This window comes from Carassius auratus, chromosome 21, assembly GCF_003368295.1.
Source record: "Carassius auratus strain Wakin chromosome 21, ASM336829v1, whole genome shotgun sequence".
In the NCBI taxonomy this organism is placed as follows: Eukaryota; Metazoa; Chordata; class Actinopteri; order Cypriniformes; family Cyprinidae; genus Carassius; species Carassius auratus.
This window is the reverse complement of record NC_039263.1, coordinates 7096769-7115642: the sequence shown is the minus strand read 5'-3', so window position 1 is coordinate 7115642 and position 18874 is coordinate 7096769. Positions and strand designations below refer to the sequence as shown.

At 35.4% G+C, this 18874-nt stretch overlaps 1 protein-coding gene across 11 annotated transcripts in view; it reads right to left on the bottom strand.

The window, feature by feature from the left end:
- dbn1 (drebrin 1) overlaps positions 1-18874 on the bottom strand; it is an 81748-nt gene that overhangs the window by 20950 nt on the left and 41924 nt on the right. For all 11 annotated transcript variants that reach the window (XM_026195691.1, XM_026195695.1, XM_026195700.1 and 8 more), the window contains exon 2: positions 1519-1574. In XM_026195691.1, the coding sequence (XP_026051476.1) occupies positions 1519-1574 (56 nt within the window). The remainder of the gene's footprint in view (positions 1-1518; positions 1575-18874) is intronic.

Below are 18874 nucleotides of genomic sequence, written 5' to 3'. Positions count from 1 at the left end.
AGAAAATGATTTCCTGCCTTGTTAGTTAGACCCATTTTATTTAGTTAGTCCTCACTGCAGAATAATTCAATACATGTCAAAGTTTAAACATCCTTAAACATCTGAAATATCCATAAGATAAGAAGTTATTTTATAAGTATGTTTTCAGGAAATGGATTTTAAAATGTTGACCTTTGTTTAAAGGTATAACTAAAATGCCACTGGAATAAGAAAAAGGAATGTATCTAATTGGAAAAAAAAGAAAATATATTCTCTAAAAACATAGTTCGTTTATATATACATTATTATAAACAAAAACAATTTAAAACAACCATTTACTACTTAATACTGGTAATTATGTTTAATAATACAAATATTTATATAATAAATATTTCATAATAATAATAATAATTCATTGCAAAATCATTCTTAATAGAATTCAATTCTAAAAGCAAATGCTTCCTATTTAATCACCATGTTGTGCTGGCTACTCATTATGCTGATAACCATGACTGATGGGTTAGTTACTGCTTCTCATGAGAGGTATAAATGTGCCAATAGACAGAAATAGATCTCCGGAGAGTGTTTGGTAGACATAAACACACACACACACACACCCGCAGTCTGGTGGAAGTTCTTTCCTGCTCCGGAAAGAGGAAATCACATAAAGCTGTAGACACATAAGCCCACTACTTTCTACCCACATACTAAAAAAATGAACTCTGTGTACACTAAACTGATCTAAATTAAATTCCACTCTTGGTCATTTAAAATTGATCATCTAAAATTGCACTTGAATAAATTGGATAATTATTTTTTTTTTTTTTATGTTGTCATTTGCTAAATATCTCACAAGTTTGCATGAATAGCATGAATGCCCCTGCTCTGTTTGGCATCATTTTCATATTGTGTTGGCATTTTTAACATCACTAAGATACAATATTGTTTATGAAAACGGCAGCAAAGTGATGCTTTTGGTCATAAATACTTTGCGGCAAATCTCTTGCAAACAGGCTTTCCACAACAACTCCACCTTCTGAATGGTGTCCTCTGTGCTAATCAACACGGCCCTTAATAACAACCTTCCATCAGTCACAGACTAAATGATTGTCATCAGTGGGAAATGACAGGTTTCCCTCCTCCAGCTCGGAGGGAAATCAGAGACTGTGCAGCTTGATGCATTATAATACTTCAAGATTCGAACTGCTTAGTATGGTTACCTCCAGTGTTTGGGATCTGTACTTGCATGGCAGGATTACAGTCCATGCGCTTTATTAATATTTACAGTAGATATGCTGCAATTGAATGAAGATGTTTGTCCGTGCACAATACTAGCAGTGTTAATATCACTTGCGTTTGGCTTCTGTCAAGATACAATGGCACAGTTGCATTCACTAGCTCAATCATGGTACATCAACAATGCAAATGAATGTCATCAGTCATAACCGACAGCGTTATTGCTTGTGCATGACTACATTCTGGTTGGTTATTATTAGATAGTCTATATTTGGACAGGAAGTATGTTGAGATGTAGCCTACCTCCTGATGCAGACAGGATCAAATCGTTACTGTCATCTTCATATGTGTATAAGGCCCTGCAGGACAGAGAAAGAAGAAACGTCTTAGTAAACGACTATTCAGTCAAAGACATCAACAATAACACCAAGAAATCAATACAATACAGATTTAAAAAAAGACACGTAAAAACAATTATGAATATGTCCAACTATTTGTTTCTTCTTGAATGAAATTATATAAGCATGCCCAATGTATTAATACTATATAACTTACTGGTCAGTATTAAAATGGATCATTTACACTTTATATTAATATGTGTATACCTTATATTTATACAATATATATTTTCAGTTTGTATTTATTATAATAAATATAATCTTTAGCAAATCTCAAAATAAATGTAAATTTTACATGTGTAAATTATAATGTTTTGATGCCTAAATTCACATTTAAAATAACTGATTTAATTTTTTTTTTTTTTTTTTTTTTTTTTTTTTTACATTTAATTAGATAAAACAAAATAATTGCCCTTTATCAGTTATTCCCCATAATGTGACCATAACTATTTGTTCCTTCCTAATGCTCTCATTAGGAAAAACATAATTCTGGCCATATAAAAAAGTAACATCACAACTCTTCTCAAATAGGCACATGAATTGAATTACGGCATCATTCATGTTTGTAGCACAATTGCTTTGGGACAAGTTTAATGCTTAGGGTTAGGGGTTTGTTCAAAGCAAGTTCACAAAACATAATAAAACAGACTAATGAAAAGTTTTTTATTTCCAGGTCAGTCCCGTGGATAACCCTTTATAAAACTCATCTCCATAGTACTGACAGACTGGAATGCATTCTATCCAGAGGGCCAAAGCAGTGCACTCTGGGTCAAGGGTGCTGTTAGCTCGGAGGAGAAAATGGCATTATCCTCTGTCATCTGAGAGCTTTGTGTAGGAGGATAAAATATGGAGCACTGAAACTACAGCTGAAACTACTGCTTTTTCAATCTGTCTCACGCTTACCTGCAAAAGCAAGAATAATTCTGGTAACAACTGTGCATTCTAAAACGATATCTAGAGATATTAATGAATTGTGTATGCTCAGATAAAGAACACTCCAGCATTTCTAACATGCCAAGGCTTTGATGTTTCATTCTTTTAATAATGGAGGTAATCATTAACATATTGTAGTGCACAGCTAATCTCATTCCCCATCTCTGCAAAATAATGAGTAGGAGTTTGGTGCTATGCTAGTCAGGACAACAAAGAAAAGAACAGAAGTTCTACTGCCGAAAGCTACAGTAAGAAGCATGGGAAATGGATGAAAATAGTGTCTCACTGTGTAGATGAACTGATGTAAGGTGTTATGAATATACTGTCCCAAATCTATTTAAAACAGAAACTTTATGATATAGAAACTGTGTAACCCTTAACTTTCATGAGAGCTCTTGGAGGGATTGGCATGGTAATATACAAACCCGATTCAAATAAAAATTGGGACACTGTACAAATTTTGAATAAAACAGGAATGGAATAATTTACAAATCTCATAAACTTACATTTTATTCACAATAAAATACAGACAACATATCAAATGTTGAAAGAGAGACATTTTGAAATGTCATGCCAAATATTGGCTCATTTTGGATTTCACGAGAGCTACACATTCAAAAAAAGTTGGGACAGGTAGCAATAAGAGGGCAGGAAAGGTAAATGTACATATAAGGAACAGCTGGAGGATCAATTTGCAACTTATAAGGTCAATTGGCAACATGATTGGGTATAAAAAGAGCCTTTTAGAGTGGCAGTGTCTCTCAGAAGTCAAGATGGGCAGAGGATCACTATTTCCCCCAACGCTGCTCTGAAATATAGTGGAGCAATATCAGAAAGGAATTTCTCAGAGAAAAATTGCAAAGAGATTGAAGTTATCATCATCTACAGTGCATAATATCATCCAAAGATTCAGAGAATCTGGAACAATCACTGTGCATAAGGGTCACGGGTAGACAACTATACTGGATGCCCGGGATCTTCGGGCCCTTAGACGGCACTGCATCACATACAGGAATGCTACTGTAATGTAAATCACAACATGGGCTCAGGAATACTTCCGGAAAACATTGTTGGTGAACACAATCCAAGACAGTTAAGCAACTAGAAGCCTGTATTAGACAAGGATGGGACAACATTCCTATTCCTAAACTTGAGCAACTTGTCTCCCCAGACGTTTGCAGACTGTTATAAAAAGAAGAGAGGATGCCACAACTGTAAACATGGTATGTCTTTGATTGTAAACATGGTAAACATGGCCTTGTCCCAACTTTGACATGTGTTGATGCCATGAAATTTAAAATCAACTTATTTTTCCTTTAAAATTATACATTTGAAACATTTGATATGTCATCTATATGGTATTCTGAATAAAATCTTGACATTTGAAACTTTCACATCATTGCATTCTGCTCATGTTGTAAATCAAAATATGCCCCGAAGAAGAAATCTTTGCTGCAGCTGAATAAACAGAAGATTTATCTGCTTTCATTGATTCAACGTGACTAATAAAGACACGAATATGGCAATATTTGGTTTATCTGAGTTCTTCTTATTATAATTTTCATCATAATAAAGTATATATATATAATGAAATGATAATCGCAACATCATCTCACAGAAGGATTTATTTCAAACACTCGATTGACGTTGTGAAGTGAGTTTGGAGTAAAAACTTTTTATTAAATGTGGTAGGTTCACGTGCTCCCAGACGGAGCAGCATTTACTAATTAGATCCGTAGTTGACGGAGAAGATACGCAAAAAGCTGTGATTATCGCAAATTATATAGTTGATTTCATAATCCTACGATTATATGGTCTGCGATTATGAAAGCGCTTTTGCATACCTTGTCAGAGAACTACAGCTCTGTGTAGTAAATGTTGCTCCACCTGAAAGCAGGTGATGGACATTTATTGCTAATCACAGAACTGACTTTACTGACTAAATGTGCATGACAATCGAAATTAATCGCATTTGATTAATCAAGCAGGCCTACTGTGCCATGTGATGATGTCATTAGGTCAGATTGAGTTAGACCTATTGGACTGCATCATCAAGAGCTTCATGCCAGAATGTGCATTTGTAGTGTATGTTAAATCTTAAGTGCACTTAAAGAGAGTACACTATGTTTCTAATACACTTTCAAAAAGTGAACTTTGTATTAATGTCAAATTAAAACTTTTACTTTAATCATGTTTTATTAATAATCTTTTCTTAATCAAAGTCACCGTTGTGTGGTGTTGCTATTTGGTCACTAAAGTGTTTTAGCAAATTGCTATTTTGCTTACTAGGGTGTTCTTAGTGTTGCTAGGTGGCTGATTTAGTCTCTATAATATTTTGGGCTAAAACTGTAGAACGTTTAGCATTCACAAGGCTAAAATTGTGTCCAAAGCACAAGGACAAGTTCTGCCAATGGAGTGGGCCGCAAATCCAAAATGCAGCACTTTCCTCACCCAACACTATTCTCCAGCCTTTATCAGCCATTATACAGACATGCTTACTAGGAGACACATATTGTAATGCAAACAATCATATGCAAATGATCTAGAGCACTGGGAGACAAAAATATATCTCAAAGCTATGCAATGTTTGACTGCAGCAAATCTGAAATATGAATTATGATGTTACATGTTGATAGTGGTAGTACAAAACTAACAAATATCTCAACAGAGAAACGGTGCAGTTGAAGGTCAGCTGGATTGATTTAGATCTTTTTATTTGGGGTCTAACTATTCCTCATTTCACTGTGTGCTAAAGTTGCATTTAATTACCTTAGTTTTTGTAATGGAGCATCAGCATCCAATGCACATTATGTTAAGTTCTTTAAAAAATAATGTAATATGTATTTAACGAAATAAATGTGCATTAAAAGTAGTGGTTCAAGATATATTGGTACCATATAGGGCTTGGGTGCCGCGTTGCATTCTGGGACGTGGCGGCCATGTTGATGGCCTCTCGAATGTAAACATACAGCAAGTTGAACGAGAAGAAGCAGAGTTGGGAGAAAGAAAAAAGATGTTAAAATCGCGAAAAGGTTGTGGGATTTATAGGGATACGCTAAATAGGGATGCCAGGGACCGGAATGTGGACAAAATCTGCACTATTAACGGTTTGGATCCATATGAAATTCCCAACAAAGATGACTTGCTGCCACACTTTTGCATTACAAATGTCTTTGGCTACCCTGTTTGTTTTGTGAGTGCCTACACTTTAGAATAGTTCCGAAACTACAAGTCATTGGAGTTTCATGTATAGTTCACAAATGGATGGGTTCAGGAGCTGCAAATCATAGAACCGGAACAGCGGCAAGCAGCATACAGTAATCCGGTAAGCTGTGCTCTACCTAGCTGCTAGTTTAGTAACCGTTAGTGCTAACAACCATTCACACATGGACTTTTAACTATGTGTTTCAACAGTGTAGTTAGTAGCTGTCAACCCTCCCGTTTTTCTGGGGTTCTTGCGTATTTGAGCTCTTTTCCTGCTTTTTTTCCCGTTTTAGTATTTTCCTGTAAAATATCCCGTTAGCCCTTCAATCGGACCTGTCAATTCTCTGTGCTGTTGTCCTGTTGCTACTCCTTGCCCTTCCAGCGAAACAGATGTTTTCAAAGCATAGTTTTGCTTACTTAAAAGCAACCTTAGTGTGATGTTGGGCTTTTTAAGATAGCGTGGTTGTTGTTGGAGCACGATTTCACACCAATCTGTAACTAAAGTCACGTTAAACCTAGCTTCACAAATCGCTTAACGTTAGTTAATGCAGCAGTTTTGTAGTACGGATTTCTGCTGTCAGCAGAGGGATAGCAACAGAAAGATGAAATGTTGAAATTTCCCGTATTTTGGATGAGTAACCCGAGAAATTTTCCTTATTTTCAATGTTGACTTAAGCTATATAAATTCATATTCAGACGTTATGGTCTCCGTGGTCGCGCCTCCAAGCAGGAAAATGGTGGAAAGTTAATCCATTCTCATTTTATTTTCCTCATGCCGATTATGTGTTGCGCTATTACACCCCACAATACAGCAACGGTTTACCATGGTTGAAATAGATTTTTAAGAAATCAAATTAAGACACACGGCTGAGAGGGAGTATGTCTAAACACTGCGCAGTAGTCCGAGTGAAGGAGGTCATCAACATGGCGGCCATGCCAAGTAATGACGTCACGACGCCCAAGCCCTATTACAGATTATATAAATCCACTGTTGGTGGTTGATAGTGGAAATTTAAATTTGCAAGCTAACTGACCTTATTTTTACATTTAGATAGCCTTTGTTATCATCTAAAGCTTACTTAAAGCTATTTAGTTCACTCAAATAGCTAATTCAGTGTCATCATTAAGGGGACATATGATGCTGCTAAAAAAAAAACAGTATTTGGTGTAATGAAATGTGATTATGCAGTTTAAGGTTAAAAGAAAACATAATTTTCCACATACTGTACATTATTGTTTCTCCTCTATGCCCCACCTTACAACACACATCAATTTTTACAAGGTTCATTGGTCTGAAAAGCGATGTAATTATAATGTAATCTGTAATTTTAATATCAATTAAAATTACAATATCAATTATTAATTAATATCAAATAAGTTATAGCAGAAACTACATTTTTGTCATCAGACCGTATTCTCCAGAAAAACTCCATATTTACACATTTTGAAGGAAATCTGTAGGTGCATTGCTAGAAGGTTGCTTGGGGGAGACCCTAAGCAGAAAACACCTCTGATACTAAGTGTCCTAATGAGTTGAGACTGGGCCTTCACTCTTAGGGTGAGTGAATATGGTTCTGCTGAGACTTCTACTGGACATTATGTGGGTTCTGTAATGTTGATTTTAGTTGTGCGTGTGATTGTGGTTTATCATGGATGGCCCGGAATATGGAGGAACATAAAAGACATAATAATGTGGGAAGGAGAATAACACTGGCCCCCAGTGCAAGGTCAAAGATTATGTCTATCCAGAAAGAGTTGAAAGAATCCAAATCCATCAAATGTGATTATGTGGACCCTGCAATTATTATGTTGATTATAGAGGAGCTGAAAATACATCATGTGTTTTTTGGAAAATATATAGCCTACAGCACCAAAATAGACCTACTTGACTACGCTCTTATTATTTTCTGGCTAAACGGTCCCACACTTAAACATCTAGGTCAGAATCCTCAAACCTCGCCTACACAAAAAATTCCCCTGTACTTCGACATCAGTTCCTCTTTCATCACCTCTCCCCAAACCATTTCCTCACTACTAAATATTACGGTTCCCGTCAGGGGCCCCTGCCTGAATCATTAGGTCCCTGGATCATTCACAGTCTGTTTCACGATCCCCCACAGCTAACATAATGGTAAAACGAAAAAAAACACACAGCCCATGGTAAAGAATACAAGATTCGGGAAATATTAGTGAATAAGAAATACTGCAAATATCAGTGTCACAGAAACTATATCTGAGAAAATAATACAGGAAGGAGGTGCAGCGTTTCACTTCTATAAATATTCCATTTAAAGCAGACTCGTTTTATTATTCATAACAGACTCTCATGACCTAGAAATGCGCCTCAGAGTGTCAACGAGCCCAGAGTGAAGCTGAGCGCGATTTGCTCAAGCCCCCGAGTGGGAGGCCTCCTCTATTGTCTCGCAGGGTGGGAATCATGCGAACAAATTCTCTGTAGCCACCCTAATTAAAACGGTCCCCTTTATGTGAATGAAATCTTGCTGCATTCTCACCATATCAACACCACATAACCTGCTAGAGTGACGTAATGCTCATTTCTTTGACCACATTTATTTATTTATTCAAAACTACATTTCAATGCAAATTCAAACCGTATGCAATAACTTGAATACACCTTTTCTGTGATGAGCATACTTTTAATTTTCTGGAATACAATCTTTGTTTTAATACATTTTAGTAACATAAAGCCAAAAATATCAGAGAAAACCAACCATCCTGATATTATATTAGACAAAAAAAAAAAACGTAATTTCTTAAATCTTTACTTGTATTTACTATGTAAATGTTTTATTGTTATTTAATAAATTAAATTATTGTAAAGAAACCCTATTTAAATAGTTTTCAATATATTATATTGCCATTATGCTCATATTTAAAAAATAACTGCTTCAATGCTTATTAATATTTGAAAAAATGTTGTTGATCAAATAAAGTAATGTGATGCGACCACTAAAATCAATGTGGTGCACACAACATGCAGAAAAAAAACATAAAACAGTGCAATATCATGACAAAACATTAATGATATCATATAGAGGTCAAAATGTCTTGTAATAGATGTGGCAAAATTTGTCCGGGTTAAATGTCACAGGGAGTGCAATAAATGCTCCAAAAACTTCATAATATTCATTTTTAAACTAATTTTTACATTCCAAAAATACATTCAAACAAACAAAAAAAATAAATAGTTAAAAATAAAAATAGTGAAAAGATGTATACACTAAAATATATTTCTTTACATGAAATGAAATCTTTTAAATATATAAAAGCTATTCAGTATATAAAAGTTTTTTCAAACCATGTGATAAATACAAACACTTGGCACATTTTCATTATTTTGAACACTCTTGCGTGTCTCTAAGCCGAATACTACCAAGATATGAATGCTTCAAGTAAAACATATGTATATACAAGTGACTTTTCTCATTGTTGATTACATAGCAGACACAGAAACGGACAAATTAAAAAGTATCCCAAAGGAAGAGAAAAAAAATGTGCACAGAATTTGGTCAGTTAGTTCCATTCTAGGCTTCGGAGTTCATTCTCAACCATGTCATTAAAATTACCTTGCCGCACGCCTAAGAAGTGGCTACTAATCCGATTGTTTCTCAGAGAGTCGGCGTGTCCAATCTGCCCCATACCCATGACAGGGCTCTGTTTTCCAGGAAGCCAAAGCAATCAAACATTTCGGAAATGTTGCCCACAGCCTCACAAACTGATACCACATGTGCCTCTATGAGAAACAAGACACAGGTAATTTTCTCTAAAGTGAGTGCACATGTCCCTTAAAGCAGTACTGAAAGTTTCTTTCCTGTTATGCAAAAAAATAATAGTTTGCAACATAGAAAAGATAAGGTTATAGGTTTAGTAGTTCATGCGTTTCATGTGGAAATGAATAGGTTGACATGGGAGAAAAGGCAGCGATAACAGATTTCATTAAATATTATCAGCTGTGCTCTGGGGAAGAGCACTGATACTGATATAAATTGTAGATTAGTGGCCGACAAATAATATAGTATAGAATAGCATATAGTATACAAATGTAAAATATGGATGTACAGACTCAGAAAAATATACAAAAATGGTTCCTTTAGCTTAGTATCTAGCGCAAAGACATGTATAAACATGACTTATAAAAACATGGACGTAACATCACCAATTGGATTCTGAAGAGCGTTTTTTAATCCAAAAGTGGGCGGAGGCAGCCATCGCCATCTTGACAGTGAGTCACCGCGCGTCACTCCCAGATAATCCAAAATGTTAAAAAGGCGGAAGCTGGTTTCTGAAGACACGCCCACCTAGCTCAACAGCAGTGACAGCAGTGGCAATCCACCTGTCACTCAAGTGGCCGCGACCTTAATTATGCAGAACTTTAAAGCTGCGGTAGGGAACTTTTGACGCTCTAGCGGTTAATAAACAGAACTGCTTGCACCTTGCGGAAGAACATCGTAGCCGGAACTACTTCTCTCTGTTTATGTCTATGAAGAATCACAAAGGTACTGGGTTACTCCGCCGCGGTACCCCCGAAGCAATCTAAAATAGTCCGAATATAAACACTTATTATAGGTGCACCCTAGTGATTAAGGACAAGCTAAAATCACAGTTTGGAAAATGGATTCATGGTGTACTCACTTATTATATACATTTTTCTACATTTTGAACACAAACAAAGTTACGGACCGCAGCTCTGATTGGTTGATTTTTTTACCGGGAGCGGTCCGTAACTGCAAATGGCAATAAGACCACTGGGAGGAGGCAGAGGAGCTTGATTTTTTCACAGATTATCCGTCTCATATTCTACTGTCAGGACATAATGACAGGTTTAACAAATATGTAAAAAAATATATATTTACAAAAGTTACCTACTGCAGCTTTTATGCTTAATATAATTTAAACGAGTTATAAAAAAAATTCACCCCCTCACAGTTGTCAAGGTCAAAATTAAACCAAGCTGTAAACGTTTTTTTCTGGTGTAAAGTTGGGCATTTTAACATGGGGAGTCTATGGGACTGACTCCCTTTTGCAGCCAGCCTCTAGCGGCCAGTTGATGAATTACAGTGTAAGTCAATTCCGTATGGGCTTCCTGAGAAAAAGCGGGAGGTTGCCGCTTGATCTTGAATTAATAATATGGAACCTTTATGTCTCAATTCTTAACCCTTAATATTTTTATAAAGTGATTATTTTGTCCATCAGTGGCACTAAAAAGAGCTATGAAAATAGAATAATTACCATGAAAATGTACTGTTAAATAAAACGCACAGGTCATCTTATATAAAACAAAAACACAAGCACATCCATGCATACACACACACACCAACACACCATCTAACCATTCTCTTGTGACGCAATTGTCTCTCTGCAAAATAACAAAGCTCAGCAAAATGTCCAGCCACAGAGGAGCTCATGCAATTAAAATTCAACTGTGGGCGGTAGATTCTTTCTAAATATAATTATCAAAGGAAATAAAAATATCATCATTTAAAAGAGACTGATACAGCAAGTTCAGATGAAGAAAAGGTGCAATTCTAAACCACAGTTTTTAAACCCATTATGTCAGTAATCCTAAAGACACCAGAAACTCCGGGCCATTTTAGGTAAAAGCTTTTTGGTTGGTTTGTTTGGTATTTTTTAGTGAGATACAGTTATGCATGAAAATAGATCACATACATCATATAAATTCAAATAAAAAAAATTATCCTAAACTTGGTATATGCATTAATATGTATTATCCTTCATCTGTATAATTGGTGAAGACAAATGATTGGAAAAACAATATGAGAGTTTATATCACCTATTCTCACAGTACACTGAGGGACCTGACAGGTCCATTTATAGGCCACACTGAGCTCCATCAGCCACATGCATTTATACATGCACTACGTTTGATGTACTGAAGAACAGACGTTTTAACTGGACCACAAATTGAGAGAGAAAAAAGGAAAGGCTCATTAAAGGGGAAAGTGCCATGCATTTCAAAGAGCAAGGAAGTGCTGAAGATAAAGAAATGGCTTGAAATAGAACAGTACTTCTCGTTCTCGGTTCACGCTTGATTAGGGCTGATGCTGGATTATAGTCCAGCAATAAATCATCACCAGATAGGAGTTCTTTTCCAACACTCTGCCCAGATGTTCATACAAATAATCTGTAAATCCTCAGAGAATAGAGTGATTGAAAAATGTAATGAAAAGACAACATTAAAAAAAAAAGTTATTCTAGTATGATGTACAAATTTGTATGAAGAAATGAAAGGTAATGGAGGAGGGGCTTATCCAAATAAATGAGCATAGAGAAATGTATGCACTATGGAGCATGATATGCTACCTTGCCAAGCCTATACAACACTCTTCCAAAAAATCACTTGTGATTAGTGAAAAATTACGTTGAACGATCCCTTTAATTGATTATGGCATGCACTCATAAAAAGGTCTTTGGACTGAAAGGAGGGGGAGAAACAGATGAGGAAAAGAAAGAAAGGCATAGAGAAAGAAGCAGATGGAAGCATCTGGCAGGATAAGCCTGCGGGCTGGAGGAGAGGAGTCGGGGAGGATGGGTCATGAGTTGAGAGGGGTCAGGCCGACACGTGACCACCACACTGACAGCTGTCACCAGGACACAGCATGACACAGGGATTCTTAACCAGGCCGTCAGCAAGTCTCAATATGATGTGTTAAAATTGCACATATACTCACACATAGGGTTCTGTTATTCACACTTCTCAAAATAAGAAAACGGAGATTCTGTTGCTGAGCAATAGTACAATTGGGTGCATGCCCATGTTTTTTGGCAGATTTGCTTGTTTTCACTGTAAATGGGGTACACATGCTATTTTTTACATCACCAGTTTATACCAGTATTCAATCGGGATGCATAGTTTACATTAATATCAGATTATATTAGAAAAGGGTTTTTTTTTCTGGACTGATTAAGATGATATTAGATGCACCAAATTTATACTGTTGTATTATAATTGCATACTGTATATAAATAAATGGTATACATTTGTACCATATAGTGTGTATTGCATAATGTAAATTCTATATTTAGAAACACTTAGTATAGTATAGGGAACAATGCTGCTTGTATTAGCATGCCTGTTATTATTATTAACATATTGGCTGTTTGTTAGTACTTATAAAGCACATATTCTTCATGAACATATAATTCATCCCTAATCCTATCAAATAGCTAGACTTAACAACTACCTTACTAATTATTAATCAGCAGCAAATTAGGAGTTTATTGAGACTAATTAGAGAGAATTAGACCCTTTTATTTTTGTACAAAATTGCTTTTAAATTGCATATTGAATAAAAAATGAAAAGATAATTTCAATGATTGCAGAAGGATTTAAAGGAAAACAGGACCTACATTTTCTCTTACACATTTATATTCATTTTAACTTAAAAAATTATGTGGATTATGTCAAGTACGCATTCACTATTGACTAATAACCTAATAAACACGTACTATAAGTGTGATAAGTGAATCTCATACAGTAACTTTCTATTTTCCCAGACAGTTTTCCTCAGACTATCTTAAAATCCCAAAATTAATCATATAAACTCAACCTCCACAGCAAAAGTGTTCACTGCTAGAAGTGAAAAGCCGCTGACTTATTCATGACAGGAAGCCCCCTCCCTTCACCGCAAAGAAAGGAAAAAGATGAGGAAGGGCATATGGGGGAGGGGTGATGAGAGAATGAAAAAGAGGAAATCAATAGCTTGATTTGAGAAAGAGGTGAACCACTCCAGACATCTGCTACCCTGAGCCAAACTGCCCCGCAGCCTGCTGGGAGAGCTTTTCACAGGGGGACGGCACACTGACAAAGCTCATGACAAATTAGGATAAATCAACACAAATCATACATACTTAAGCAGCAATAATCTTGGTCCATGTGTAATTTTAGCTGATTGTGTGCACACACACACACACACACACACTTTTCTCTACCCCCACTTCAGAACAAGTTAAAGTGTGCCCTCTCCTCCACTCCCAACAGAGCATCATTAGGACAGTCATCAGCATCCCTGCCGTTACCATGGTGATGCTGGTCCACAGGCGTCTCACTCCCAGAGGGGTGTGTTCATGCTCCAGTCTGTATGGACAGCAATAAGATGTTCCACACACACACACACACACACACACACACACACTCTAGTATGCAGTGTGTTTTCCAGATAACATAAGCCAATTCAACACCCATTATGTGTGTAGAACTGTGATGGCTAGTGGGGAAAAAAATCTAGTTTTTGTTTGAAATAATATAATATATACATACACGTGTGTGTGTGTGTATATATATATATATATATATATATATATATATATATATATATATATATATATATATATATATTCATGCATGCCCATGAGCAGCTTTTTTACTTTAAAATATTATTAGAACACATACAACATTATATAATATGTTTGGCTGAAATATAAAATAAAGGGAAATGGCAAAAATGTTTAGTTTAATGCGTAAATTTAGCTCAAACAATTACACATTTTAGATATCATTTAGACACCAAACTATCGTAGTGGAAAATAAATGTAATAACATGCATTTGAAATACATTTATTTCATGCTTGGTATACTACATTTACACATCTATGTACTTAATAAAATACCCTGCAATTGTACTTTTAGTGTACTAAACTGGTATATTTAAAGTCTGCTAAATTGGAACGACTGAAGTACAACTAAAGATATGCTGAAGTATATTAGATTGTGCTAAAGTGAAACTATTGCAAGTATACTTCAGGCACACTTTAAATATGTTGCATTTAAAGACTGATATTATTCAAAGATCAAACAATCCTGATTAATAGTAACATTAAACACATTTTAGTCTTAATATTAAGAAATGTGAATTTTCCAAAAGTAGTAATCCAATTAAAGTTTAATTTTTATAATTTTATAATTATAATTTTAATATCAGTATACAAGTCTCAAGCGTTTTGTCAGTAAATATGTTAACAGACAGGACTTCACATAAGTGGTCCGCACTCCGCAGGTCCGACATGGTTGACAACTGTAAATGCACAATTACCATTTTAGATCGACAAACTGTGCTATATAAGATTTCTATTCAAACTGAAAGAATAAATCTAGGCTATTCCATGCCGTTTTCCATGTTTTTTTGATACTTTTATCCAAAGCGACTTCCATTTGGAGAATACATAAAGTGATTCTTCTTAAAGAGGCAGTAGTAAATATAAGCTATTTATTAATTTTTTATTTTTAAGTTTACTATAAAATAATTGTATTTGCATTTAATACTAGGTCTACCTTTTAATTTTAAATAGTATTATCACACATTATTATTTAGTTTATTATTTTATATAAAAAAAAAAAATCAATAATAATATAACTATTATTTTTTTATAGTTATATTTAATGGGTCACGCTATATGCAGTGTGATGACCAAACCAAATTATGTGCACCCCTTTTAATAGATTTGAACTGTACTTAATATGAAATAAATGTATTTTTAAATATGAAATAAATGTATTTTTAAATATATAACTTTTTAGCAGGAATCAATACCAAAATAAAACAAATAACCACAGTAACAATTATATGGGGTGCCAACACCACATATGATTAACTTTTTTTAAAGGGCTAGTTCACGTAAAAATTTAAATTCTGTCATGAAGGCATCAAGTTGCTGATGAAATATGCACCGTTATGTCCTAATTTGAATTTGAGACAGACAAAGCGATACTATACTAGACAAAACAGCGTCAGCGTAAAAGCATGTGATTTGAAAACATATCTTGTGCTTTGGAATGGAGTGGAATGTCAAACTACAGATTGAGCCATTGTTCTTGTGGCCCGAACAAATAGGTCATTTTCATTTGAGTACAACATTTGTGTGTATGCATGTGGATGTTGATGTCTATTTGTCAGTTTGAGGGCAAGCTGCAGTCTTAAGATATCATGTCACAATAAGGTTCAGTCGAGTGCAATCAAAATCAAAGGCTGTATTTACAATGCGTCTTTGACTTTAAAATATATATTTTTTTAAAAATTACTTTTTCACTTTTTTTATTCTAGAAGGCCTCTGAGTTTAGGTGCAAATACAGAAGTGACATTACCCATACACAGAATATCAGGATATGCAGGGATATCGCACTGTTGTCATGGCAACCAAAAATTCCCATAAAATGCATAGGGGAATACTGTTCTTCTATGCAGCGCCTAAAATGGCTGAACTGCCATAATTTGCTGCTAGCTATTGCTCTCAAGACTGCAAATATTTTGGAGATTTATCTGCTAACGTTCTGGAAATACCCAGCAGCTGTGTAACACTCAGAAATTATGACTGTGACAAAAGAGAAAGTCAGGAATAACAGGAATAACAATAGCATTTTGTGAAGCTAATGATCATTCCAGATCTTGATGCGCCGTGTTTTCCTGACAAACCAAGTAAAAGTGTTTTAACAACCGGATCATATTTGCCACACATATGGACACTATATTTCGCAATAACCCTCATGTGTGGAAAAGCTTTATGCTGACTATGACATTACTCCTCCAGGAAAGATGATCATAAAACCTGGTTCATTTTCCGCACATCATTACATAAGGATCCTTGTTGCAAAGGAAATAAGTGACTGGAAAAATATGCTGAGGGCTGCAGGTTTGTTGGCCCGGTTTTGGACATACTGGGCCGGAGCTTAGTCACACAGCATCTCTGGAAGGCCTTTAGTCTGCAGCTCAAACCATGACAAACATTACAAATGTGAAATGTGTGTGTGTGTGTGTGTTTGTTTGAAAATTACAGTCAATATGAAAGCTATTTCCAAATGAAACAGGATATTATTTCATTTAAAAATGTAATTTAAAAATGCAGGTCTCAGTAAATCTTTAAAGCACTGCAAAGGCTTCATGTTTTTTAACGATTAAATGTAACATTATTTTTACAAGATGTTTTCATGTAATACCTTGGCCCTTTTTCACACATACAGCCTTTTCTGGAAAATTACCAGTGAAATAAAAGACTGATTTACCGGTATTTTGAAAAAAATAAAATTAAAATTAAAATCTGCACCATCAATTTGCCTTAACATTACTAGTGAATTGGCGGTAAGTGAAGAAAGCATACGATTAGCGGTATGAGCCTGTACAAGGTCAGGATGTGCTGAGGTAAGACATCTGCACTGGGTAATTACTCTGCACTGTTCACAGTAATGGCTTTCACTCCAATGTTAAAAAAATTATAATAATTGTTGTCAGATAAGACAAATAGTTAAACTAAAGCACTTCTAAAGCACTTCTTCCTATCCAGGCACATCAAGAAAGTGGAATAGCATTTAAAGGTAATTTCTGATGACTAGCTTAAAATGAACGGAAACTATGTGAACAGATACTGTATGGTGTATTTACTTAGAGCTAGACTTAGAGTAAAATACTATTCTCCTTTGCAGGAAATTTGTCTTGGACGTAATACACAACAACCACACACAATAACAACAACAGTTTTAAGAAAGTTAAAAAAGTTAAAATATCGTCAAAATTACTGCAATTTACTGTTTAAAATCCAGATTTATAAATCTGGCAAGTTTAGAAGTTTACCAAGTAATTAGAGATGTAACAATTAACACAACTCACTATATAATATGATTTTCTCACAATTATTTTCTTTTTAATTGGATTTAACTGAAATGAAAAGGTGCCCTTTTATTATTTCTCAAACAAAATGTTCCACATATCTTTGTGAAACTGAAATGTCAAACTATAATAATTTTAAAACAAATCCCAAATGAAATTAATAAAAATGAACAAATTAAATATTTTCATATAAAACAGTCTTTGCCTGTGCTCTTACCATTTAAAATCAGAGGCCACCACTGCAAACAAAGATGCTGCAAAAATGCAGCATGAGCAGTTCTTTAAATTAGATTGTATACATTAGAAATTTGAAGCGAAAACCGAATGGTCTGACCTTAGCTTTGTGAAACTATACTACATAAAACATCTGCATGAAACAACAGTAGCAAGTGGGCTCAATGAAAGCACAAATTCATTCTCTGACAGCAGGTGGCACTTATGGAACAGCAGTGTTACAGCATTTCCTTGGTTGATGCGGTAAACAAAGCAGTGCTGCAGTGCTGCGCTTATAAACACTACTTTAATATGCAAGATGAAAAAAAATTAACCATTTGCACTCCTCAGAGATACATTCATATAAACCTGACCCCCAAATGTATTTGTTTATACATTTATATACATTTAACATCAATCCTTACATATGTGTACAAGTGAATCATTACATATTTGTATAGATTTTCAACTGGCAATCACTGACTGAAAAATAAACCTCCTCAACAGAAAGCTGGAAATGCATGACGTTTCCCAGAAGAACAATGAATGAAGACTTATCCATATGGTGTCCTCGAGACAAGGTGATCATGACAGCTCAAATAAATTCAGTCGAAGTCTCACCTCCATAGACAGTGTGGTCAGCCAAGACAAAGTTTTCTCAGGATATCCTGATACCTACGGGGAAAACTCTTGAGCTCTTCCTGGATTAAAATACCTCACATGTTATGCTCCTGTTTCAGGGACATACCGAAAAAATAAACTAGAAGTTATGAGGCATAAGAGATGAATCATATGCACATCTCAGGAAAATCTATGGCCTGTAATTAGGAGCAGCTTGTTCGATGTGTGGTGCGGTGAAGAAGGAATTTGAGCTACATGACTTTGGATGGTACATTCCCAAACTATTCCAGAGGCTGATCAATCGCTCTACCAGGCCAGAAAAGAAAGCAGTGGATGTAATTGGTACAAAGTTGTTTGTGACAGCCAGACACAGTGAGGGGATGTATCTGAGTTATGCTGCCCTTTGACCCGCAGCTAGAACGTGGTGATATCATTCCCTCTGCTTATTTAGTCATCGCTCTGTAAGACTAGAAGAGAGGAACTGAGCAGGGATGGTGAATACCCGAAAGTATTTCTTCAGTCTGGGAATGTGTTGTGAGTATGTAGCGGTGTAATAGCATTGGGAGGAGGTCGAGAAGCTGGAAAAATACCCTTATATAGTCATGGGTACACTGGAATCCATCAGGAAATGACCATGTACTTCTAGAGAAAATG